This window comes from Nycticebus coucang, chromosome 5, assembly GCF_027406575.1.
Source record: "Nycticebus coucang isolate mNycCou1 chromosome 5, mNycCou1.pri, whole genome shotgun sequence".
NCBI lineage: Eukaryota > Metazoa > Chordata > Mammalia > Primates > Lorisidae > Nycticebus > Nycticebus coucang.
Genome location: NC_069784.1, coordinates 50,748,437 through 50,774,723, shown reverse-complemented (window position 1 = coordinate 50,774,723; position 26,287 = coordinate 50,748,437). Strand labels below are relative to the sequence as shown.

The window sequence follows — 26,287 nt, the reverse complement described above, 5'->3', positions numbered from 1 at the left end:
ATTAAAACACCTGGTGGTCTGTGACCTGGGGAGAATGAAAAAAAAAAAAAGAGAGAGAGATATGGATTATATGAGCAGTAAGCAATAGATCAATTTATAGAGTAAAAATTTGAAGGCTTGGAAAGGAATCAGGTAATTTCAGGCAATTGGTTGCTGCTGCTTGCTTTTTCCTTTTTTTTTTTTTTTTTGAGACAAAGTCTTACTTTGTCACCTTCAGTAGAGTGCTGTGGCATTACAGCTCACAGCAACCTCAAATTCTTGGGCTCAGGCAATTCTCTTGCCTCAGCCTCCCAAGTATTTGGGACTATAGGCACCCACCATAATGCTCAGCTATCTTTAGAGACGGGGTCTTGTACATGCTCAGATTGGTCTCCAACCTGTGAGCTCAGGCAGTCTACCCGCCTAGGCCTCACAGAGTACTGGGATTATAGGCGTGAGCCACTGCGCCTGGCCCCTTTTTCCTTTTAAGAGACAGGGTCTCACTGTATTGTCCAGGCTGGAGTGCAGTGGTGTGAGCATAGCTGTGAACTAGGCTCAAGCAACCTTCCCACCTCAGCCTCCAGGGTAGCTGGGACTCTAGGTGTGCATTATTACGCTTGGCTGATTTTAAACTTTTTGTAGAGACAGGGTCTCATTATGTTGCCCAGGCTGGTCTGAAATGCCAGGCCTCAAGCAATCTTTTCACCTCAGCCTCCCAAAGTGCTAGGATTAAAGGTGTTAGCCACCCTGCCAGAATAGTTTTTAACCTAATCTTATGTTGATCTTTGCAGGAAACACCAGGGCGGAAATCATTTTGTTAGAATCCTGTGTTTAACGTGGATTGCTGTTAAGACTCTGGTCCAGTGGGTTTCCTGAAACAAACAAGCTATAGACACAGAGAATGTCTGATTGAACAGTTAGTCTGTAAAATTGGTAGCCTTGTCCTCTAGTTCAAAGTACTCACATTGCATCGGAAGTATACTGTCTTTCTTACTTAATTTCAGCTTCATCATTGAAACTTCTTGAGTTACATGGGTGAACATTTCTTTGGAGACATAAAGAAAGAGAGGTGCTTCCTTCCCCATCTTCCCTTTCTTGAATACATAAATTTCCTTAGCTATCTTGACAAAGAGCAGAGGAGCTCTATTGATAAAATGAACAATGTAGTTAATTCAGGATCCACTCAGGCCGTACTTGGAATTAAACAGTTTACACAGGCATATTTACTAATGGAGAACGGATGGATGTGATGAGCTATGCAGTGATTTTTCTCACAGAAAGTAGTTGCAAAAGGATTAGGCTTGGACCCTGTAAATTGATTTGTGCTTGTATTTTGTGTAGTAAGATTTTATAGTACCTGTGAAATTAAATTACTTTGGTCCACTAGAATAATCGATCATAAAATTTAGAACCTAATCTTGTGAGGATAAAGCCATTTTAACAATTCTGTGCAAAATTCATAAACATTATCTATTTGAATAGACAAAATGCTAAAGCATAGGGAAATCATTCTAGTTTTTGTCTCTCCTCTTTTTATTCTTTCCCTCTTTTTCATTTTGCTTTTCTACTTAAAAGGAGGAAGCTAAAAAAAGGTTCAGGTTGGGTGTGTATTTGTGTGCAAGTGACTACGATAGCCCACCTTTAGTTTAATAATTTTCTGTCCTTTCTGTGACATAGTGTTAGTTTCATACATGATTCTGGCTGAAAACTTCAGCTATCCTACAGAGAGGCTAAATTGTTGTTGTTTTGTCTTTTCCTTTTTTTTAGATACAGGGTCTTGCTCTGTCATCCACCCTGGAAGGCAGTGGAATGATTATAGCTCACTGCAACCTCAAACTCCTGGGCTCAAGCTAAGCAATTCTCCAGGCTTAGCCTCCAAATAGCTGGGACTATCGGTGCAAGCCACCATGACTGGCTAACAATGTTGTCTAGGCTAGTCATGAACTTCGGTCGGACCTCAAGTGATCCTTCCACCTCAATCTCCCAGAGTGCTGGGACTATAGGTGTAAGCCACCTTAGCTGGCCTATTGTGCTTCTATAGTTTTTATGGTTAACTATAAACGCATTTAAACATTTTTTGAATGCTTACTGCTTTACAAATACCATGCAATGTACTTTTTTGTAAGCATTATTTTATTGAGTCTCCTTAACATTTTAGGAGATTTGTATCATTATAGTTCCCTGGATACACAGGAGATTGAGGCTTGCAGAGGGGCAGGAGATTTGCCAAGCCCTCTTCTTGCCTTCAGGGCCTAGGCTGTTCACACCACGCTTTCCCCACACGTTCTTTCAAGACCAACTCAGTCAAGCATATTCTCCAATTTACTTCATTCAACTAAATCAGTCAAAACCAGGCAGTGTTTCCTGAGCTGGTCTTTCTGGGTGAAATGCTGACCAGCAAAAGTGGAGTGCTGGTTCCAGTTACTGCTTCTACCTTAGAGGCAACCCTTGTGGGTTCCAATGTCCTTATCTTTAAAATGAAATGCTTAAAACAGATAAATGCTAAGGTCTTCAGATCTGTAAATCTTTGGCCAAGTATTGACTCCATTTTCTTGTCTAAAATTTAGAGCAGATAGAACTTACATATTTTATATCCTCCATTTTTCTTTTCTTGCCAATTGGTGCCAAAAATAATATAGCTAGGAGTCTTCCTTCTCAGCATCATATTCTGAGTACTGAATCCAACCTGAAATATTATAGTCTCATTGAAAACAAACTGCTGTCCCCAGATTATAATGTTGCTGGAGTTGTTGATGATAGTAATAATATATTGTAATTATTATATCTATGTTCAAAACACTGTTTTAAGTCCTTTACATGTATCATTTATGCCTCACAACCCTCTAAAGTAGAATGATGAAGGTACAGTTACCTCCATATTACAGATAAGGAAACTGCCTGTCTTTGTATTTCCCATATGAATCAATGCATATCACTTCACCTCTGTGAAGGGTCTCCAGTTTAGGGACCATTTCTTATCACAACATTTGTATTCCTTTTAGTATTGAGCACAAAGCTGGGGATGTAGCACCTGCTCATTAGATCTCCTATTTCACCGACTGATCAGTTAGAGCAGATGAATCGTTCTGATAGTGGCAAGCTATGGAATTGACATAGGGATCTTGGGCCTTTTCCTCATATGAAATTGAAATATGCTTTGCTACAGTTTGCTAATCTTTTAGTATTAGCATTGCCAGATAAAATACAGGATGCTTAATTCCATTTGAATTTCAGATAAACAACAAGTAATATTTTAGTATAAGTATGTCCCAAATTTTTATGCCTGTAATAAAACAAATGATTTTTGTTTATCTGAAATTTAAATTGAACCAGGTATTCTCATATTTTTATTAGCTAAATCTGATAACTCTATTTAGTGTTCATAAAATGATATCTTTAAAGGAAGTCCTGAAAAGACAGACCTATCATTTTCTTCTTAAAGGCTATCATGTAATCCCTGAAGAAATTAAGACATTCTAAACTCATCTGACCTCAGCCTGTGTTCTATGCTGAGTCAAAAGTCCCTATTGTTGCCTCATAAGGGGAACAAGCTTTCTTTTCCATGTGTCGGTTGGAAACTTACTAGCAATATGATCTAAACTACCTTGAGTCCAAGTGCCTTCCAACTCTAAAATTCTTTAGTTCTAATTAACTCTTAAGTATCTACACCAGGTTTCTATTTTTCCCCATTAGTGTTCTTGCTTTAACCCCCTGCATTGAAAACATGGGTTATGAAATGTCTTCACCAATATGATGGGCAATGCCCTTTAACTCCTAGAAATCTAGGTATTGATGGTTGTTATATGGTGATCATGGAGTGAAAAGTTTCCCGCTGTTCTAGTTGCCATAATACTCATTTTCATACTTCAGCACCGTAACCTTCAATCACTTTGTCAACCTCTGTTCTAAAATACGCTTCTGCTTATTATTGTCACAGACTTCATCAGGGAAGGGGCTAATTCATCTTTGAATACTCAGCTCTAAGCCGAAATAAAGTAATCCCTCAACTAACATTAACAAACTCCTCCTCACATTTCCCCCAAACCTGCCCATTTTAGTTAATAAAACGCATCACCACCCACATGCTAGAAATTTCGGCATTGTCTCTGCTCCTCCTTCCAGTCTAATCCTAATCTCACAAGTCGCATGCCCTGTGGAGTCTGCCTCTGAAATGACTTTGAGTCTTTGACTCACCCGTCTTCTTCACATCTACCATAAATTCCTTCTTCAACATAGACCTGATCACAATGATAGTTTGCCTAAAGCTCCCTGATGAATCTTTGATCTCTACTGATTGCTATCTAGTCTTCTCACAAAATAGTTGCAAACTATTTTCTATACGCCTAGCTATATACTAGGCCACTTAATGTGCACCAGACCCACTTGGAATATTTTTCCTTTTTCTGTTTGCCAAAATGTTACTTTTTGCTGCCTGGCCTCAATAAAAATTAACTGTTCCCTACACAGATTTATCATCAGAGTCCTCTCTCACCTTAAGGAAACTTGATTTATAAAAGTCCAATTTTATGGTGAAAACAAATTATTGTTTTCAAAAATGTTCACTACTAAATTTCTTTAAAAAATTAAATCCCTGGGTATTTTAACATATAATTTCATATATAGCAATTTGGTTTTCAGGGAAAGACCTATATTAGTAAAATTTTGATTTGGGGGGGCTTTTTTCCTTTTTAAAAAAGATCGATTTCTTTTTTAGAGACAGCATCTTGTTTTCTCCCCTGCAATGATGTGATCATAGCTCACTGAAGCCTCTAACTCCTGGGCTCGAGCAATCCTCCCGCCTTAGCCTCCTGAGTAGCTGGGACTATAGGTGTGCCACTGGGTATGGCTAATTTTTTATTTTTATTTTTAGAGATTGGGGTCTTACTATGTTGCCCAGGCTGGTCTTAGAATTCCTGGCGTCAAGTAATCTTCCTGCCTCAGCTTCCCAAAGTTCTGGGATTACAGGCATGGGCCATTATACCTGGCCTACTGTACTTACTTTTCATTAAGGTTCATCCATGTTGTAGTATATGACAGCATTTTCTTCTTTATAAGGCTGAATAATATTCCACTGTATGTGTACACCACATTTTGTTTATCCATTTTTCTGACAATGGCATTTGGTTTGCTTCCTCTTCTTGGCTATTGTGAATAGTGCTGCTATGAACATGGGTGTGCAAAGATCTCTTCAAGTTTCTGCTTCCAGTTTTTTGGGTATAAGTGGGACTGTCCTATCCTAGTTGTATTTTGGGGAACTACCATACTTTTTCCCAAAGTGATTACACCATTTTACAATACCAATAGCAGTGCACATGAGTTCTAATCTCAAAGTGGCATATTTTTCTCTTGCATTTATCTGACTAATGACATTGAGTACTTGTTCACATGCTTCTTGTTCATTTAGATCTCCATTTTATAAGGTGTCTGTTCTGGGTTTTTATCAATTTTCCTAATAGCTTGTCTGGAAGAGTTCTTTATACATTTTAGATATGAACTTTTTATTGGTTATATTTTTTCCATGTATCTTCTCCTGCTCCATGGCTTCCTGACTTGGGATCACCAGGCTTTGCACTGGCCATGGGGCAGAAGGCTGTGGGGTCTGAGGGGACTCTTCCCTCCTCATCTCATCTCTTCCCACCCAGGCAGTGGGGGCTGCTGTGGTGGTGGTGACTGGCCTGGTTCTGCTTCTTTCATTTCTCCATCATGGTTGTGGCAATGGCTGCAGTGGGGATTTGGAGGGCAGTGAGTGAAAATTTTGTTTTAACATCTACTGTGTCCTCCATTGCTCTAGAGAAGGAACAGTGTTGATGAGTAGAGGCAGTGAGAAGCAGGCTTGGATCTTCTCACTGTAGGCAAGTAGCTCAGAGGAGACTTGAACCACCGAAGGTCATTCATCCCTGGCAGGGCCATTGATCCGTCTGAATTCTCATCATGCTGGGGGTCACAGAGGGAGCTGAGCTGAGATGAGAGGCTGTGGCCAAGGCAGGACTCCAGAGACAACCTGGATAGAGGGTCTGTGGCAGTTAATGACCATGAATGCCTGTGTGCTTTTCAGAATATCGAGCTGAAGGTTGAAGTCGAAAGCCTGAAGCGAGAACTCCAGGGCAAGAAACAGCATCTGGATAAAACATGGTGAGTTATTATTTGTACTGGACCAGCTCCTATCCCTTCCACAGTTTGGCTCACCTATCTGACAGCAATAGATTTGAAACCAAATTCCTCATCTCTGAATTTGATGCTATGTCTGCTTAGTAACTGAGGCAACAGATTTTCCTTGGGCCAGATGGACCTTGCCAGAAACTGACTAGAAGGTTCACCAAACCTAAAATCATATACTCTCTATTAAACATCAGTCAACTAATCAGGAAACAATGAACGCTTCCTCTTTTAGCAGAAAGAGACAAATGCAAATAAGCTTTATTAGAGATTATCACTCACTCTGTTAATAACATCGAGGGCTGACATAATGTTGGGGAAAATGAGATATGCTTACACGCTACGGGCGAGAGTATGAACTGTGACATTTTTGGTAGGTGGCGCCACCTATTAAAGTAGAAAAGGGGCATTTTCTTTGATCAAATAAAGCCCTAGAAGGAATCTATTTCTCATAAACAAAAGCAGCAGAGTGAAAGGATGAATGTCTAAGTATGTTTACCGTGTCATTGTTTCTAATGGCAGAAAACTGGAAAGAGCATTCCATCCACAGGGTAACGGTTGAAGAAATTTTAGTATATCTGCCCTGTGGACTATTATGTAGTTATCAGAAAGAATGAGTTAGCCCTATATTATTGTCCTGGTGCAAAGTCCTTGATTAAGTTAGAGGAAAACATGCTGAGTGATAATCCTCTTTGAGTAAAGACAACAGTTCTCTCTGTGTGCACATTTGCTTGATTATGCGTGGAAGCAACCTGGAGAATCACACACTCAACATCTTATCATTGCATGCACTGGGGGAGTGAGATCGGAGTTCACAGTGAGGAAGAGACTTTATTTTTTCTTTATGTACTTTTATATTGTTAAATAGTTACTCTTATAATTTATAGTCTTAAAAAATGTAGTGTTAAATAACATGTATTACTAAAATACATGTTCAGATTCTATCCCGGGATCAGTATCCATTTAATCTGATCTGGCATTCCTATGTCTACAGTATTTCTTGATATTTAGGATAATAATCCAGCAAGACCAGAATACGCAAAACCAAGTTAAATTATGCACAATGTGCTGGTATTATTAATACCTCAATAAAGGATTAATGAGCTCTTAGATGTTAGAAAAGATTATGATAACAATTTAGTAATAAATTTTAAGATTTATGTAATGCTTTTCAAAAAGTTTTTATGTCGTCTTAACTTTGAATTAGGTGACATTATTCTTTTTTAGGAAATGAAAAAAACAAAGTATAGTTTAAGTCTTCTCAAATCAGTGGCCACCCACATCTTGGGGCATGAAGTTCAAGAGTCTTCTGACTTCACAACAGCTGTAGCCTCTCAATTCAGGCATTCCTGACTAACTAAGTTACTTAGAAAATTTATAACTTCCATTCTCTAAAGAACATAGTTAGGATTGTGTAGTAAGTATATTTATCAAGGAACATGGGGTCAAATATAGAGTCAAAGTATAATGTGATGATTCCTGAGGTCTGCCTATTTGGGGGTCTTGAGTTATTACCTTGAGTTTTGTCTCTTTTACAACCAAGACTCTGGTACCCATAAAAGGCGTAATATGATGACAAGAGAGCTCAAGGCAAATATAGCCTCTGGGACGGTGCTGGGTCATGTCCACTATTAACCAAGGAATCCTATAATCTTTAGATAAGCCCCATGGATACAAGCTCTTGAGTCAAATATTGAAGTTTCACTTGTCTTGGTACTTTGTGATCTTATAAAAGTTCAATATAGTTCTCTGCAGTAAGAATGCAAAGATGGCCCATAGTTCTCAACCAATGCTAAAACAGAAATAAAATGAAACTGGAATTAAGATCATTTCACACCTGATACTGCCTCAAAATTTCTAATCCTCAGACATCCCAGGGCAGCTGTTGTTCGCTATAAATAAACTGGTGATACCTTATCAGCTTCATGCTAGTGCCTGGGCATTCAGTGCTAGGGATATCAGAGGGGCAAAGCTGAGCCCACACCCTGACCTTCCATAGATTAAATGTCTGCTCTCTGCGGGGCCATGGGAGAACTAGGAGAACTCTGCATAGGTATTCAGGATAGTCTCCTATGGATCACTGGCTAGAAATGAGGAGAACATTTCTGTGGCTGTTCAAATGCATAGCCTGTCCCAGCAACCTAAAGGGAAAGACCACGTTAAATTCAAAGAGCAAGAAAGACAGGAAACTAGTGAAGCAGCCTAAACGAAAGAGTCCAGGGATGCTGAGTTCTGGACTACCCGTCTTCCAAGTGAGAGGCCCTCTCTGGAAGCTATCGCAGTAATGAAGCCTGTCAGATAGGTTCTGCTTGACAAAGCAACAAGAAATGAGAGTTCCGAAGAGATTACCTGGAAAGGGTTGAAGACATCATTTCCCCAGATAACTGCAGAGGGGAGAAACCCTTCATTTTTCTTATCAGTGTGTCTCTGAGTTACCAAGTGGGTCCATTTGCTAAATTATTTGTCTGCCTCTGACTGGCCAACACTCTGTGGTTGTAGGACTGATGTGGAGAATCCCAACAGCCATAATGAAGCCGAGCTCCAGCGCCAGTTCAAGGAGCATGAGCAGGAGACAGAGCATGTTTATGAGCTCTTGGAGAATAAGATCCAGCTTCTGCAGGAGGTGAGCGGAGCTCTGCAAGCCCATGGCCAGGGGTCCTCTTCCTTTTTCTGGCATTCACCCTGTTCCCTCTCCTTTCCATCCCCGGTTCATCAAGTGTCTCTGTGTCTTAGGGCTCCTAACCTAGGGCAGGGACTTGGCCGCCTCTCAGTTTTCATTCTTCTCACAGGAATCCAGGCTAGCAAAGAATGAGGCCGCCCGGATGGCCGCCCTGCTGGAAGCAGAGAAGGAGCGTAACCTGGACCTCTCAGAGAAACTGAAGGGAGCCACCAAGGACAGGGAAGATGCGCCAGGAGACCAGGCCAAGCCTGACCAGCACTCTGAGGCCCGGGCCCAGAGGGACAAGTAGGTGCTCTTTTTTTGCCCATGCTTGAGGCCAGGGGAGCACACAGCAGGGGCCGTGGTCCTCGGTGCCCTGAGGGCTGACAGTGGAACCATCACTGTTTCCAAGACTTTATGGTCTCACATCCAACAGCATTCTTTTTAGGGCTGCATCTTTAATGGTATCCTTCAGAATACTTAACTCCACACCAGGTGTGGCAGCTCATACTTATGAGCCCAGCACTTTGGGAGGCCATGGTGGGTGGGTCATTTGAGACCAGACGTTTGAGACCAGCCTGGGCAACATAATAACACTTCATCTCTACTAAAAACCAAACAAACAAGAAAATGAAACAAAACACAAACAACCTCCCTCCTTTACCACTGGGAGCCTAACTAGGTATAAGTAGAATGACAAAATGAACCAATGATGGAGAGTAGGAGACATGGATTCGCTTATTCAGCAAACGTGTCCTGAACACCTGTTACCTGCCACATAAGGGGCTAAGCACTAGGATAACAGAAATGAAAGGCTCAGCTCCTGCCACAAAGAAATGTTATGTGATTTTAGTAAGTTCTCTGATAGAAGGAGCCTGGGATGCCTGGGTGACATATTTGATGGTCATCTACTTCAGACTAAAAGAACAAGAGGCCTGCTATGTTTGAATGTTAATGTCCCCCTTCCCCAATTTATATGTTAAAATATTAGCTCCCAAGGTGGTGGTATTAGGAGGTGGGACCTTTGGGAGCCGATTACCTTGTGAAGACAGATCCCTCATGGGTGGGATTAGTTATAATAGAGACCCCAGAGAGCTAGTTAGCCCTTTCTACCATGTGAGGGTACAGTGAGAAAACACTGTTTATGAACCAGAGATGGGCCTTCACCAGACATCAGATCTGTCAGTGCCTTGATCTTGGACTTCCTGGCCTCTAGAACATTGAAAAAAAAAAAAAAAAAACATGCCTGCTGTTTATAAGTTACCCTGTTGAAAGCATTTTATAATAGCAGCTCAGATGGGCTAAGACTGTGCTACTGAAGGTTTTCTGGAGGAGGTGAAATATGAGCTGAATTTGAAGAATGAAAAGGAGTTGGATGAAATCGGCCGGAAAGGGCACGGGGAAGGGAAATGTTCTGTGCAGAAGGGGAAACCATGGAGGGAAGACACAGGGAAGGGAATGTTTTAAAAGCTACAAATAGTTCTGTATGACCAGAGCACAGGGTCTGGGGAAGAAGAGTGAGAGGTAAGCCTGTTTGGGAGTAGGGATCAGATTGTGCCAGCTTTGTATATTATTAACTAATGAATCAATTAACTTTTATTTATTTTATGTTATTTTTCGAGATAGGATCTCATTGTGTCACCCAGGCTGGAGTGCACTAGCGCAGTCATAGCTTACTGCAACACTGAACTCCTGGGTGCAAGTGCTGCTCCTGCCTCAGCTGCACAAGTAGCTGGGACTTGTGCTGGGGCCAGCCCTGTACGTTATAATATGGAACTTAGATTTTTGTCCTGAAGGTACCTGGGCAGTTGTTGAGGTCACCACTATCTACTGTCTGGGTTACTGTGGCAACTTCCCAACTGTGCTATTTGCAGTCCTGGCCTACTTATTCGATCTTAATTTAACAATTCAGAGCAGTTTTGAAGTTGAGAATTCAAAAATATCAAAGTGGCAAATAATTTAGCCTCTTAGGTACGTGATGCTACGGTGGCGTAAAAAGCCTTTTGGAGCTTTTAACTTGAATAGGCAAAAAGCATGTATTTTGTGGAACCCAAATTTGACCATGTCACTACAGACCCATGTGAAAAGCTTTCCCACACCTTCAGGACAGAAGATCCACATTCTGTCACATGCCGCCCATGATGTGCAAGGCCTGATTTCTCCCAGGTTTGTCCCCCCACGACTCCACATGCTCCCCTCATGCCAGACTGGTAATGCTAATGAAGGCTAAGGTTTGCTGAGCTCCTACCATATAGCTGAGTGCTTCACATTCTTGTTTAACAACCCCATGGGATGGGAATTATTATATTTTATTGATGAAGAATCTGGCAGTTGGAGTGTCATACATAGTATAACATGGTTTCAGGCACTGCTGAAACTGACCCTGAATCCACACTGCCCAGAAACAAAGGAAGCAAATAAGGTCTTCAGAATTTTGCCCATGCTCTTCCTTCTGCGCAAAGTGTCCCGCTTCTGGTGAATTGTTCATTCTTCAAACATCACCAAGGCATGGCCCAGCACTTCTTTGAAGGCCTTTTTGTGGCAGCAGAATGAAGTCTCTGTTGCTGATTGTTTTCTGTGCACTTCCACGCTGCACAGTGCTCAAAGCCACACTTTATTTGCTTTCAGATCTTCCCGACTAGATTCCCTGAGACTCTGCCTCAGCTCTGTGTCCTAGCGACTACTTAATAAACTACAAACCAAACAAAACCCCAAGAAAACACATGCACACATCTGACAAGCACATCAAGGTAGTTCATATCAATTGACCTTGAAGAACTGGGCAAGTAGGAGAATAAATAGCTATCTCTAGGGACTGAGAGGCAAAGGGAAGCATGAGGTTTGAGGCTTGAGAAAAGCAGAGATGCTCTAGTGTGGGTACCAGGGGCACTCTCTTATAGAGCCACATTCTTCATCAGCCTTATCATTACAGCTTACATTTGTATGTTTTTGAAGTTCTTTCTTCCCTCCAAACATTAGTTGATCCTCACACCCTAAGTGAATTTATGAGATTTCTACTTTACTTTCTGGTATCCCTCACCTTTCTGCCAAACAATTTTCTTCCCAAGGTGCTGTCATTATTTTATGCACTTACAGAGGAATAATAATCACAATTTGAAACATTTCATCTGGTACCCAGCACATTTGCAAGGAGCTAAGTCACTAATACAGACATTAGTCTAGTCCTTCAAAGTCCTACAAAGTGTTAGTATTGTAACACTCAGAGAGGAACAGCGAGGTGTGCTCTGCGCCTGGTAGAGGATCCATATCTGCTCATTTGAACTTGTAGCTTGTATACTTCAGCACAGGACAAGGCTTTTCTTCGCAATGTAATCCTAGACTGGATTTCCAGTTTCTTCTCCAGCCATTGACTTTTCACCCACCCTTTGTTTCATAGACTCTTCCCCAAATATACATTGTACCTTTATGCCTTTATTGAGTCTCCTCCCTCCAAGCCTGGAAAACAAACTAGTTCTTAACATATTTTCTCCAGAGCTTCCCCAGACTCTTCCAGGTCAAATGAATCACTTCTTTATCTTTCTTCAGTGATAGGACTACCTCTATCATGGCAGCTCTTATTACATTCTGTTGCTGTTATTTGTTTATATACAGTCATATGTCACTTAATGACAGAGATATGTTCTAAGAAATGTGTCATTAGGTGATTTCATGGTTATGTGAACATCACAGAGTGTGCTTACCAAACCTAGATGGTACAGCCCATTGCACACCGAGGCTGCATACTAGAGCCTGTGGCTCCAGGGCTACAGATGGGTACAAACAGCATGTTACTGTACGAATACTGTAGGAAATTTTGACACCATGGTATCTATCTGTGCATCTAAACATATTTAAACATAGAAAAAGTACAGTAAAAATTTTAAAAAGATTTTAAAAAGAACACCAATAGGCATTTACCATGAATGGAGCTTGTAGGACTAGAAATTGCTGTGGGTGAGTCAGAGAGTTACTGCACACTAGTGTAGATTTCATAAACAGTGTATACTTAGGCTACAGTAAATTTATAAAACATCGTTTCTTTCTTCAGTAATACATTAACCTTAGCTTACTGTAACTATTTCACTCTATAAAATTTTAAACTGTTTAAACTTTTGACTTTTGTAATACCTAGCTTAAAATTGAATGCATTGAACAAGTGTACATGTATAATTTTTCTTTGTGTCCTTATTCTCTAAACTTGTTTTTTACATTTTGTTTTTTACATTTTTAAACTTTTCTGTTAAAAGCTAAGACACTAATACAGACATTAGTCTAGTCCTACAAAGACTCAGGATCATCCATCTCACCATCTCCCACCTTCATATCTTGTCCAACTATAAGGTTTGTAGGTGCAGTAACTCCGTGGAGTGTCCCCTCCTGTGGTTAACGATGACCACTTTCATAATACCTCTTGAAGGATCTGTCTGAAGTCATTTTATAGTAAACTTTTAAAATATGTATAAGTAGAAGGAGTGCACTCTAAAACAATAAAAAGTATAGGATAGTAAATACATAAACTAGTAAATTATTATTCTAAATATCATGCGCGCTTACATAATTGTATGTGCTACACTTTTATGCAGTTGGCAGCACCATAAGTTGGCAAGGAGTGTGTTTATACCAGCATCACCACAAACGCATGAGTAAATGCATTGTGCTATGATGTTATAATAGCTGGGACATCATTACATGATAGGAACTTTTTAGCTCCACTGTCATTTTGTGGGACCTCTGTCCTATACACAGGCCATTGTTGACCAAAACGTCATTTTCAGTGCGTGACAGTAACTGAGATTCCTCTCACTCTCCAGATGGCTAGCAGCACCAAAGGGATTCAAGCTTCTACACAAAGGAGATTGTTCCTTTTCCAGCTTCATAGTCCTAGTAGTTGGTAGGATGCATTGAGGACAAGCAAGGGTTATCCAAGGACTGTTTCTTAAATGGAACAATAGCCACTGCTGCAAAAAAGTAAAAGAAAGACCAACTTTTGGGTCCTCATTCCAGGAGTCACATATCTGTGGTCCACTGATCCCTGGATAGGCTTCAGGAGGTCCATGAACCTGGTGAAAATATAAGCAAAAAGTTGTTTGTGTATATATTTTGGGGTTGAGCCAGAAAATGCACGGCTTTCTGAAGAAAAGATCAAAGGGTTCAATGACCTAAAAGAGTAAAAACCAGTTGCACTAGACCATACTATCTTTGGAGTGGCCTGAAAAATTAGTGACATTATCATGACTGTCATTGTCTCACTTTTTCTTTCCTTCAGGAGAATTGAAGAACTGAATCAGAGCCTGGCTGCCCAGGAGAGGCTTGTGGAGCAGCTGTCCCGAGAGAAATCCCTGCTGCCCATGAGCATGGAGATGCTGGTGAGCTCAGGGACACAGGTGAGCACAGAGACGCAGGTGAGCTCTGGGCCTGCAAATCCGCACTCTTGCCTCCTGCATTCATGGGCCCTACTTTTTCTAAAAAATGAGATAGAGTCTCTGTTTCCCTGGCTAGAATGCACTGCCATCTCACAGCACACTGCAACCTGCTCCCTACTTTTTAATATCCAAGTGTTTTGGTCATATACTGCTGTGTAAGAGATATTACAAACAGAGTATTCTAAAACAATATGTATTTGTTAATCTCAAAGTTTCTGTGGCCTGTCATGGCTTAACTGGGTTCTCTGCTTAGGGTTTCAAGAGTCAGAAATCAAGATACGAACTGGGCTATTTTCTTATCTGGAGGTGTACCCAGGAAAGAATCTACCACTGAGCACCCTCAGCTTCCTGGAAGAATTCATTTGTGTGGACATAGAAGTCAGGGCAGCTACCTCTTCAGCAGCAGAAGGAAAGAGTTGTTTCTCTGACTACCCTCTTTTAAGAGCTCACCTGATTAGGTCAGGCCCTCCAGCATAGTGGCCCTTTTGACTAATTTAAAATTAAGTGCCTTAATTACATTTGCAAAATTGCTTCACTTTTCCATATTACCTAGCATGAGTGTGCAGTGACATTCCTTCACCATGGCCATACTCTTTCAGTCAGCACAAGTTACAGGTTCTGCCTATCCTCAAGGGGCAAGGATTACATAAAGGTGCGGATACCAGGGGTCATCTTAGAACTTTATCAACCACCTCAACTGATGTTGAACTATGTATAACATATATTGTGGTTTTAATACTGAAGAGAGTATTGTTTTTCACTGTGGCGAAAATAATTGCATTGATTTTTATATAGAGTAGCGCCTCTGTCAGCTGACCACTCAAAGAACTGTAACAAACTGGTGTAGGGATCACGGCAAAACTCGCCCTTTTCCCTTGGTTGGTTCACTGAAAGATCAATTGACAACTATAGCAGATTAATAAGAGACAGTGTTATTTCCAAATACCATGTGCATGGGGGGAACCACAAGAATGATTACCCAGTGTCTCAGTGATGGTCAGAGACCTTTATAGATGCCTTTTTAGAAAGGAGGGGGGAGAATGTGGAGTGTGGGTCCAGCAAGTGTTTTCTAAGGAAAACAAATAGACTTGTAAATGGATTGACTTGTAAATTAACCTGAGAGATAGGTATTGTGTTTTAACTGATTTGGGGCCAGGAGTGCTGGCATTCAAGGGGAGGAAAGGAAGTCAGTTGCCCCCTTAAATCTCCTGATCTAGTCAGTCTAGTTCTATGCAGACAGAAGGAAAGCCCTTTCCAATGCTTTCTGATTGTGAATGGCCTTTAATTCAAAATATTCTTTTTGTTCAGTAGTCATATTTTGGAGTAAAATTTCCTCAGCTCCTTCACTAGTTAACATACAGAGGTGGTCAGCATAAGGAACTGGGCCTGCTGTACTGATATGTGCATGTGGTGCATGTCCAGTCTATGAAAATTAGGTCAACTGAGGGAGGTGGTTAATGTTGGGAAGGGGTCAACTATGGAGGTTCAACTGTATTCATTGCTCTTAGAAGTCACCTCAGAGGGAACTCCCCTCCTCCACTGACTTTTGATTTACTAAAAATATACTTTCTAAATGAACCCTAGAATATATCTTTGCTCAAGCAACAAAAACAAGTACCAGGGCGGCGCCTGTGGCTCAGTCGGCAAGGCGCCGGCCCCATATACCGAGGGTGGCGGGTTCAAACCCGGCCCCGGCCAAACTGCAACCAAAAAATAGCCGGGCGTTGTGGCGGGTGCCTGTAGTCCCAGCTACTCGGGAGGCTGAGGCAAGAGAATCGCTTAAGCCCTGGAGTTGGAGGTTGCTGTGAGCTGTGTGAGGCCACGGCACTCTACCGAGGGCCATAAAGTGAGACTCTGTCTCTACAAAAAAAAAAAAAAAAAAAAAACAAGTACCAGGTATTCCTACATTCCTATGGTAGCCTTAGACTAATGATAAAATGTGTGATTTACTTTATTGGTTCACATCTACAAGGACAGGGTCAGGATAAAGAGTGATGGTGAGAATTAGTTTAAACCAGTGCTTCCAACCTTTCCATTTTGTGGCAAATATAGGAAATGGCAATTTTCGTAAGGTATAGAGGTAAATGGATGAGGCTTCTCACTTGGAGGTAATCGGTTTGGGTACATAGGCCACAACAAGAAAGTAAGACATCACTATCTTGGTCACATTTATAAACCTCTTAGACAGTGGCTCAATTTTGGTTGGAAAGCTCTAGTTAACTCAAAATATGGTATGTGTACATTTAATTTTAAAGCTTTGAATACAAATCAAAGTTCATGGGCATTCTGTAATGTACATGTTGAAATATATGGCAACTTTCTTAAGGAACTCTTAAAAATATTTTATAACACATCTTAATTGGAAAAAGCTTGACTGAATAAGATTTCTATCCTGTAACTGAGTAACTACAGAAATGTCACTTCTCAGCTTCCACATGTGTACAGTGGGAAGATTAGCCCAAATAATCTCTAAAGCCTCCTGTAATGCTAACATTCTGTTATAATCATTCCAGCATAATTGGAGAATATGTAGTACCCAAGGTGAACATTTTTTTTAATTATTTGGGTTCATTGAGGGTACAAAAAATTAGGTTACACTGATTGCATTTGTTAGATAAAGTCCCTCTTATAAATGTGTCCTGCCTCCCAAGAGATGTGTTGTACACTGTGACCCTCCAGGCCTCTCCCCACTTGCTCAGTCCCCTAACCCCATTGTTTTAGCTCTTCTACTGCCTTGATGTTAGAATTGAGTACACAGGATTCTTGCTCTCCATTCTTGTGATGCTTTACTAAGAAGAATGTATTCCGCCTCCATCCAGGTTAATACAAAAGATGTAAAGTCTCCATCTTTTTTAGTGGCTGAGTAGTATTCCATGGTGTACATATACCACAGCTTGTCAATCCATTCCTGGGTTGGTGGGCATTTAGGCTGTTTCTACATTTTGGTGAGTGTAAATTGACCTGCAATAAATAGTCTAGTGCAAATGTCCTTATGATAAAAGGATTTTTTTCTTCTGGGTAGATGCTTAGTAATGGGATTGCAGGGTCAAATGGGAGGTATAATTTGAGCTCTTTGAGGATTCTCCATACTTCCTTCCAGAAGGGTTGTATTAGTTTGCAGTCCCACCAGCAGTGTAACAGTGTTCCCTTTTCTCCACATCCACACCAGCACCTGCAGCTTTGAAACTTTGTGATATGGGCCATTCTCACTGGGGTTAGGTGATATCTCAGGGTGGTTTTGATTTGTATTTCTCTGATGATTAGGGATGATAAGCATTTTTTCATGTTTGTTATTCATCTGTTTTCTTTAGAAAAGGTTCTATTCATCTCTCTTGCCCAGTGATATATGGGATTGTTAGGTTTTTTTTGTTGTTGATTAATTTGAGTTCTCCATAAATCCTAGTTATCAAGTTTTTGTCTGACTCATAATATGCAAATATATTTTCCCATTCTGAAGCTTGTTTGTTGGCTTTGGTTGTTGTTTCCTTAGCTGTACAGAAGCTTTTCAGTTTAATTAAGTCCCATTTATTTATTTTTGTTGTTGTTGCAATTGCCATGAAAATCTTACACATTCAATGCAATCCCCATTAAAATATCATCAACATACTTCCAAGATTTGTAAAAAATAATTCTTCATTTTGTATGGAACTAGAAGGAACTCCGTATAGCCAAGGCAATTCTTAGTAATAAAAACAAAGCTGGGGGTATCACCCTACCAGACTTTTGGGTATACTATAAGGCCATAGTGATCAAAGCAGTATATTGGCACAAAAATAGAGACATTGACATTTGGAACCAAATAGAAAACCATGAGATGAAACTAACATCTTACAGCCCCCTGATCTTTGATAAACCAAACAAGAACATACACTGGGGAAAAGAATCCCTATTCAATAAATGGTGTTGGGAAAACTGGACAACCAAATGTAAAAGACTGAAATTGGACTCACACCTCTCGCTATTTACAAAAATTAACTCAAGATGGATAAAAGATTTAAACCTAAGGCATGAAACAATCAAAATCCTTGAAGAAAATGTAGAGAAAACACTTGAAGATATGCCCTGGGAAAATATTTTACCAAGGTGAATGTTTTGAAAGAAATACTCATTTATAAATTCTGAAGTAAAATCACTTTCATTGATCTAGTTTTATATTTACAGACATATAAACACTATATATATATATATTTTTTTTCATTATCATCTTTGGTAAACACTGAAATGGATATATGTAGTTCAGTATTTGCAGTGCTAATGAGGGGAATTGGTTTGGTATCAGTTTTCAGAACAGACTTAAAAGAAAGACTAATTTCTCCATTATTGATATTCTATTCAAAAGGAATGTTCAGAACAAGTATAAGTACAACATCCAGAAGATAATAATATTGCCCATTGATCAGAAGAAATGTATCAAGTCATATAAATTATACTAAATTGATATGCTTTTTTAATGTTGCCTGGTATCTATAAAAATTTATTGTTACTGTTATTATCCAACACTTTGTACATTTAGTGATCTGATCTATTGTGCTGTTAATTCTGTAAAACCGTGTTTCCCCACTTTTTTAGCAGGCCCAGGCCGGGTTCGAACCTGCAGCCTGGGTGTATATGGCTGGCACCTTAAACACTGAGCTATGGGTATTGAGCCGTCCCCACTTCTTTTCATGGGAAATGATTTTACATCTATAATATTCTGAAATAAGCGACCAAGGATGCTTAGGGTTGGAAACGTTTGCCCATGGCCACCTCAAGACCCATCCAGCACCCTAACAGCTGAGGGGCTCAGCATCTGTGCACAGTGCCGAGCCATTTTGATGAGAATCCCCAAGTTAGAAAGCTGTGGTTCAGGGGGCTCTGATAACAGATCCTCTCAGATGTGGAAGACAGAAGGCTTCCCATGGCACATTTCCTAATTTCTCTCTTTTGGTCTGTGGCCTATTGAAAAAAAATCCTATGTACACAGGATTATTTCATATTATATTTCTAAAATAGTCCCAAGTGGCAATCTTCTAGCAAGCATCCAGATGACCCTGTGAAAACTTCCTTCTGCCTACATGTGTTCAGATTCCAAAGGAAAGGATAGGGTTTTGGTCACTCTGCTTCTGTTTTATACTCTGTGGCCTACATAGAAACAGTGAGTGACTTCTATAATAGCCGCGAGCTTTTAGCCATACTTAAGTGGTTCAGATTGATTTATGGATGGATAGTCAAGTTCAAGTTCAGAGAAAGAATCTTAATTCTTCCATAACTGATTCTAGTTACAAAGTTTCCCCGGATTTTAATTAGGGAAGCAGAATGGTATAAAAAATGAGCTTAGGTTTTGGAATCTGAATTCCAGCAATAACACTTTTAGATTTATAGCCTTAGGCAAGTTACATAACTCCCTCAAATAGTTTCCTCTTCTGTAAAATACAGCTAAAAATACCTAATGTTCAGTTATTTGTAAGGATTAGAAATAATATATATGAAGTTCTTAGCATATGTCTCAAAACATGGCAACTACTATCATTACCCATATTAGCAATCTGAAAGAGAGCAACTATTCTTTTTTTTTTTATTGTTGGGGATTCATTGAGGGTACAATAAGCCAGGTTACACTGATTGCAATTGTTAGGCAAAGTCCCTCTTGCAATCATGTCTTGCCTCTATAATAGCAGATATAAAGACACAGTCTGTGAGTTAGGTATTGATGAGTCAGACTTCATCCACATTGTAGCCATCTTTGTCTTTTTTTGAGACAGAGTCTTGTTCCATCGCCCTCGGTTGAGTGCTGTGGTGTCACAGCTCATAACCTAAGCTCTTGGGCTTAGGTGATTCTCTTGCCTCAGTCTCCCCAGTAGCTGGGACTACAGGTGCCCACCACAAGGCCGGCTATTTTTTTGTTGCAGTTTGGCTGGGGCCGGGTTTGAACCTGCCACCCTGGTATATGGGGGCAGCGCCCTACTTACTGAGCCACAGGCACCGCCCAGACATCTTTTGTCTTGTCTTGTACAAGACAAAAGACAAAATTAGTAAGTACATCAGTTACTTTGTTAGTGATATTAATGGTCACAGTTCTCTCTCTTGCACATAGAAAAACTGTGTAATAGACAAAGATGGAACTCAAAGTCGCCAGTTTGTGTGCTGCTCTCCAGGAGAAGGAAGAATGCAAAGGATTGTGAACAGCTCAGGGAAAACTGGCAAAAATGATTATTATATCTTATTTTAATCTCTTAGTCGAGGAGAAATACTGAAGCACTTTCTATAATATCTTGGGAATACTTAGTTATACTCAAATGGTTCAAATTATCATACTATAAAACCTGGAAGGGAACTCACAAGATTTCTTAATACATACCCAAGGAGAATTTAAAATACTTATCAGTGAATATTCCAGAATTTTTCTGTAATAATAACAGTGCTGGATGCTGATCTAAATACTTTATATATTAACTCAAATTAATTGAATCCTTCAAACAACTGTGTGACATAGGTATATAAGAGACATAAAAAGAAAGTAATTTATAATAAAATAATGTTCATTTTAATAGGTAAATACTCAGACACAACTATATGAAAATGCACAAAGAAATAGTTAGGCCCTTGTACCCCTACAGAAAATCACTGTGAATGCCACTCCTTCAAACGCAGTGTGACATAGGCATGTTAGGTTGACATTTCAAAAACAGCAAGTGACAGTGCCACTTAGTAATGAGCTGGAGGCAATGCCCACCTGAATAACTCATGGTAAATCTCCAAATAAAATCCAATATTCCCTTAATCTACCTGGTAAATTAATTCATGGAAAAATGTAGTGTTTGTTAACCTTGTGTTCATATATACAGCAGAATTAAGTTCTAGGTTCACATAATTATAAGCAGTTTTATTACTTGTGTCACTTTTGGAACACTCAAAAGTCATTTGGAATTTGGGATAATGCTTTGTACTATACATTGCAAGTTACGTAGCATCCTTTACCCCACATATCACTGTCACAACCATAAAAACAAGAAACACCCCTACAAGTATCCAAAATGGACACTAGGAGATGGTGAGGACCATTAGTCTAGGGGTCCCTTGCCTTCAAAGGGCTTATAGCCGAAAGAAAGACTGGCATATAAATAAAGTACTAGGATAGAGTGTGATAAATGAGGAGACAGAAATATGAGCATAGTGTTAAAGGAACATACGGATGAGAGGGACTGACTCCAGAAAGGGACTCACCTGGAAGTTACCCTAATGCTGGAGCCTTACTGCATGGAATACATACACCAAGCAGAAAACAGGAGGTCAATCTAGATACATGAACAATCTAAACAGCGGTGTGGAACTTAGTTAAGGAATTGTGAATAATTGAAAAGTATTGGAGAATGATAAAATATATAGCTGAGATGTCCCATAAATGTTAAGCTGAAGACTTCATGTTGTAGGTACCAGAAAATCAAAAAGAAAAATTAGGCAAGGGGAATAAAAGTATATGATTTGCAGTTTAGAAGGGCAATGCTGGTGGTTTAGACTGAGGATTGCTTGAAGAGCAGATACTCAATGTTACCTCTTGAGAGTGCAAACCATGGCTTGACATAGCTGTTAATGCTTCATCAAGTCCATTCTGTGATTTACATGGAGTAAAGAATATTTTAAAATCAATTAGAAAGCACTCTGTCTCTCCCCTTTGTGAGGGTAACATACGATGAGCCTTGCTCTGTGACACCTAAAGCCTATGCCTTGTCTACTGTAATAGAGTCCTACAGTAGATATCTAAACCTTTGTCTGCCATGCCAACTCTCATCACAGGAGCCCCCATCAATGTGCAAGGCAAAAAAGTTCAATTTCTAAGCTCTGGGCCTCATCACCAGCAAAGCCATCCTTGAATCCCTTGCTGCTGCTGATGCCAGAGGAAGAAGACTGAGTTCTGATGACGCATTCACTCCCTCTTCTCCCTCCTCCCCCCACAGTTGAGCGACTCACATTCACTGGGCCTTAGAAGGAAGGAGAGCTTTTAGGTCTTGTACTTTCAGGTTTGAATTGTCCAAATGAAAAATATTCATTTACCTTTCCTTCTATAGATAAGTATTTCTCATGTGATCTCAGTATGAAATTCTTGCCTAGGCTCTAATCTCTGGGTATAGGAATTTTCACATCAGAGGCTTCATTCCTTTAAGACAACACACTTTCAGTAAAGATTATTTTATTTAATTGATTTTATTATCCTTCTGTTTTCCTTTTCATTCTATAAAAACATTCTTCCATATCCATTTCAGTGGATGTATATTTGAACAATTCTTATGAACTCCTATTATGTAATTGACTTCATATAACAACCAAGTGCCATACACCTGACGTGCCCCTGACATCACTGCACATTTCTCTCTTGATATCCATTCAAATCCTTCTTGATATCCATTCAAATCAATATCATGTTTTGACCTGATGACATAGGAGCTTTTTGATGCTGTAACTCACACCTTGTCCACGTCTTTTTTAGTAGGAAGTCAGTAAATGTATGACGTTCACATAATTGCAGAGAAAGGCAATTGTTTCAGTTACTGATGTTATTTTCTTCTACAGATCGATGGAAGCTTCATCTCAAAGAAGTTTTTAAATTAAACCAGACATGAAGGGTATAAAGGCAGAAGAAATGATATATTTGCAAAGGGAAGTCTGAAGGAATTCTTGTTTTATTCTTTTCTCTGCATTTTTTTCCTCTAGTATAAGATGAACAGAACAGAATGAATTAACATGAAATCTCACTGTGGTTGGGTTAAAAAAAATGAAACAGTATAACAGAATTAGGGAGAGACACACATTAAGAAGGACCTCCCCATTCACACAAATCAGCAGACACTCAAGCCCTTCCTTTAAGCCTTGTTTGGAAACTAATGGAAATAGCACTGCAGGCACTGAGGCACATTTCCTAAAATAGCAAACATTCCTGCGTTACCATGGAGAGATCTGACTTGAAGGTTAGACAAGAATGTGTTCTAAATGCTCAAGGCACAGACTGAAACCCTTGCAGGGATTAGTAGCTCAGGCAGCTCTAGACAACTTCTTATAAGGAAATTTTTTTAGAGCAGTTTTTCAGTATCCCTTCTTAAACTCAACAGTGTTGAAGCTGGAGACTCATTTAACATTACTATTCCAGACAGCTTTCATTAGAACATGTCTCAGAAGCAGGTATTATGGGCTAAAGCAATCATAGTTCTTTTCTTTTTGAGCAGCAAAGGAGGTAGAAAACAAGCAGCTTCTTCACTTTATCAAAAATATTTATTGAGCATTTATAATGTGCAAAGCACTGTGAGGTGAAGGAAAAACACAAAGATGTATAAGGTTTAGAGATTACAACCTAAGAAAGTCACTGAAGAAAAAGGCCATAGAGAAAGGAAAAATCATTGTGGGCTGGAGTGGGCAGCAAAGATTTTGGTCTGTAAGGAATAAGTTGGATTTTGATAAGATGAAGAAGAAAAGGCATCAGTTCAGTGGTTCAGTCAGTGTTCATTTACTTAGATCTAGAAAGATACTGTTCCAAATACGTCAGAAGTACTGTCTTAGTCCCTTCAGGCTGCTATCACAAAATACCCTAGACTGCGTGACTTGTAAAGCATAGAAACTTATTTCTCACAGTTCTGGAGGCTGCCAAGTCCAAGATCAAAGTGCTGTTAAGTTTTGGTCTCTGGTGAGGACCCACTTTCTGGTTCATAGACTTTGTGCTGTGTCCTCACATGGTACAAGGGCTTGCTAGCTCACAGGTCTCTTGCTATAGAGGCATTAATCCCTCTCAAACCCACCTCTTCCTAATACCAGCACCTTGGGACTTAGGATTTCAACATGCCAATTTGGAGGGGATACAAACATGCAGACCAAGAGCAGATACCAAGATGAAAAATGTATGGTGTATGGTTCTGTTCCTTAAGTAGCTCACTTCTTTTGATGGGATTCATAAAGAAAGCTTAAATAATATTCTAGAAGGTTGGATAGGATTTTAACAGGTGTAAATTTAGTGGTAGAAGAGGATATTCCACACATATGAGGTAGAGATGGGGAACATCAAGGTGAAGAAGCAGAAGAAACAGAATGAATAGGTGTGTGTATGTGTGTGTTTGTTTATGGTGAGTTTAGGGTAGAAAAACAGTGAAGCCAAATTCAGAGAGCCTTAAGAGGCAGGTTAAAAAGTTTATGAATAATAGGTAAGTCAATCAGTTTCCGTTTCTGTATGGGAGAGTGATAGCTGAACTCTGTTTTAGAAAGATTAAGCTGGAAAGAGGATAGATGTAATAAACAGTTCATTCATTCTGTCACCAAGTCCAGCATTTTTTGAGTTCCTACCATGGCTAGGAATGGTAGTGATAGGTGCTGGAGAAATAGTAAGAATAAGAAAGGCAGGGGCTTTCCCCTCCAGGGAGCTTACATTCTAATGAGGGAGACATAAATAACAAAGTAATCAAACAAATATATAATTTCAAATTGTGATAAATATATTGAAGAGAATAAATAGCTGGGATTGGCGAACTTTTCTTATATTGGGCCAGACAGTAAATATGGTAGGCTTTGCAGGTCATAAAGTTTCTGCTATTGTAGCCAAAAAACAGCCATACCATCTTCTAATAAAACATCATTTACAAAAATAGGTGGGAGCTGGATTTGGCCCATAGTCTACAGTTTGCTGACTTCTTTATTAGGATGTTTGGAGGAGAGGAAGGAACTACAGACAGGAGGTGGCAATTAAGAGTTTAGTCTTTCCTATGGTAACTTTGAGATTTCTGTGACACATACATATGCAGACATCAAATAGGTAGCTGGCTATTTGAGTGTTGGACTCAGAGGAGAATTCTGAGATAAAGATGTAAACTAGGCTCGATGTGGTGGCTCATGCCTGTAATCCCAGCACTCTGGGAGGCCAAGGCAGGTGGATTGCTTGAGGTCAGGAGTTTGAGACCAGCCTGAGTCAGAATGAGACTTTGTCTCTCCTAAAAATAGAAAAATTAGTGGGAGGTTGTGGCGGGCACCTGAAGTCCCTGTTGCTTGGGAGGCTGAGGCAAGAGGATCATTTGAGCTTTGAAGTTGCTGTAAGCTATGATGCCATGGCACTCTATCCAGGGCACAGAATGTGACTGTCTCTAAAAAAAACAAACAAACGAATAAACAAACAAAAAGATGTAAACTGGAAGCCACTGGTATAAAGATGAGAAAGGATGAGATGACATTGAAAGACAATAAAAGGGTGGAAAGGTCTAGGAATGAACACCACAAGAAGGTTTATAGTGGGTGTGATTCTTTGTTCATAAATTTGAATTGTATAAGAAATATCATACTACTTTCTTTAAATAAATTTATAGTCCTTTTCTTAATCAGACTAATAGGAAATTCAGTTTCATACATTTGGTATTTTGTCCTCTCCCTATTGCTCTCAGTTAAGTAAAGGTTAAAGGTCCCTAGGTTATACCAGGTACCAAAGCCCCAAGGAGACTACTCTGTTTATTGGTCTACCGCTAATGCACCCCTGCCTTAGTAAGCATGGTTTGGCCAACCTTAACAGCATGCTGTATTGGAATCTTGTGGAGCCAGAACCCCTTGACCCAAAGTCCAATTTCTCCAAGTCATCTTACTGCCTGCCCTTCTGGGATCCTGCTGCTTTTCTAGGGCACTAATTTGGAACAGCGTTCTTGTTACTGTTTGACCACTAATCTCTTGCCAATGTGTGTGAGATCCCACCTTCTCGTTGTCTTCAAAGACATTTCTCTCCCTCTGCTTCCCCTATAGGACACCTCACTCAATTTTCTCAATGGGCTTAGAATTTCATAAAAAGTCTAGAAATGCATTTGACTTCAAGCAGCCTCTGCTGTTTGCTCTGCAAAAATTACTGAGTCACAGGAATGTTAAGAGCCTAACCATCAAATTACTAAAAAGAGAGGCAGGGATATACAAGTAACAAAACAAATCTATATACAGGAGTTTACTGTTACCACTTGGCTAGGGAAGAAGTATGAGAGGAAGCTGGAAGGGAAGTTAGGATCTTTTTGTATAGATAATGAAATGCCAGGCTAGGTTTGTTCAGAAAAAAAGACTGGAAAAAACTTAGCATTTGGTTCGAAAG

The 26,287-nt window shown here is 39.8% G+C and overlaps 1 protein-coding gene across 2 annotated transcripts in view; it reads left to right on the top strand.

The window, feature by feature from the left end:
• The window catches only part of PDE4DIP (phosphodiesterase 4D interacting protein), a 291,845-nt gene that overhangs the window by 145,037 nt on the left and 120,521 nt on the right, over positions 1-26,287 (top strand). For both annotated transcript variants that reach the window (XM_053592789.1, XM_053592797.1), the window contains exons 5-8: positions 6,035-6,111; positions 8,635-8,758; positions 8,925-9,100; positions 14,061-14,178. In XM_053592789.1, the coding sequence (XP_053448764.1) occupies positions 6,035-6,111; positions 8,635-8,758; positions 8,925-9,100; positions 14,061-14,178 (495 nt within the window). The remainder of the gene's footprint in view (positions 1-6,034; positions 6,112-8,634; positions 8,759-8,924; positions 9,101-14,060; positions 14,179-26,287) is intronic.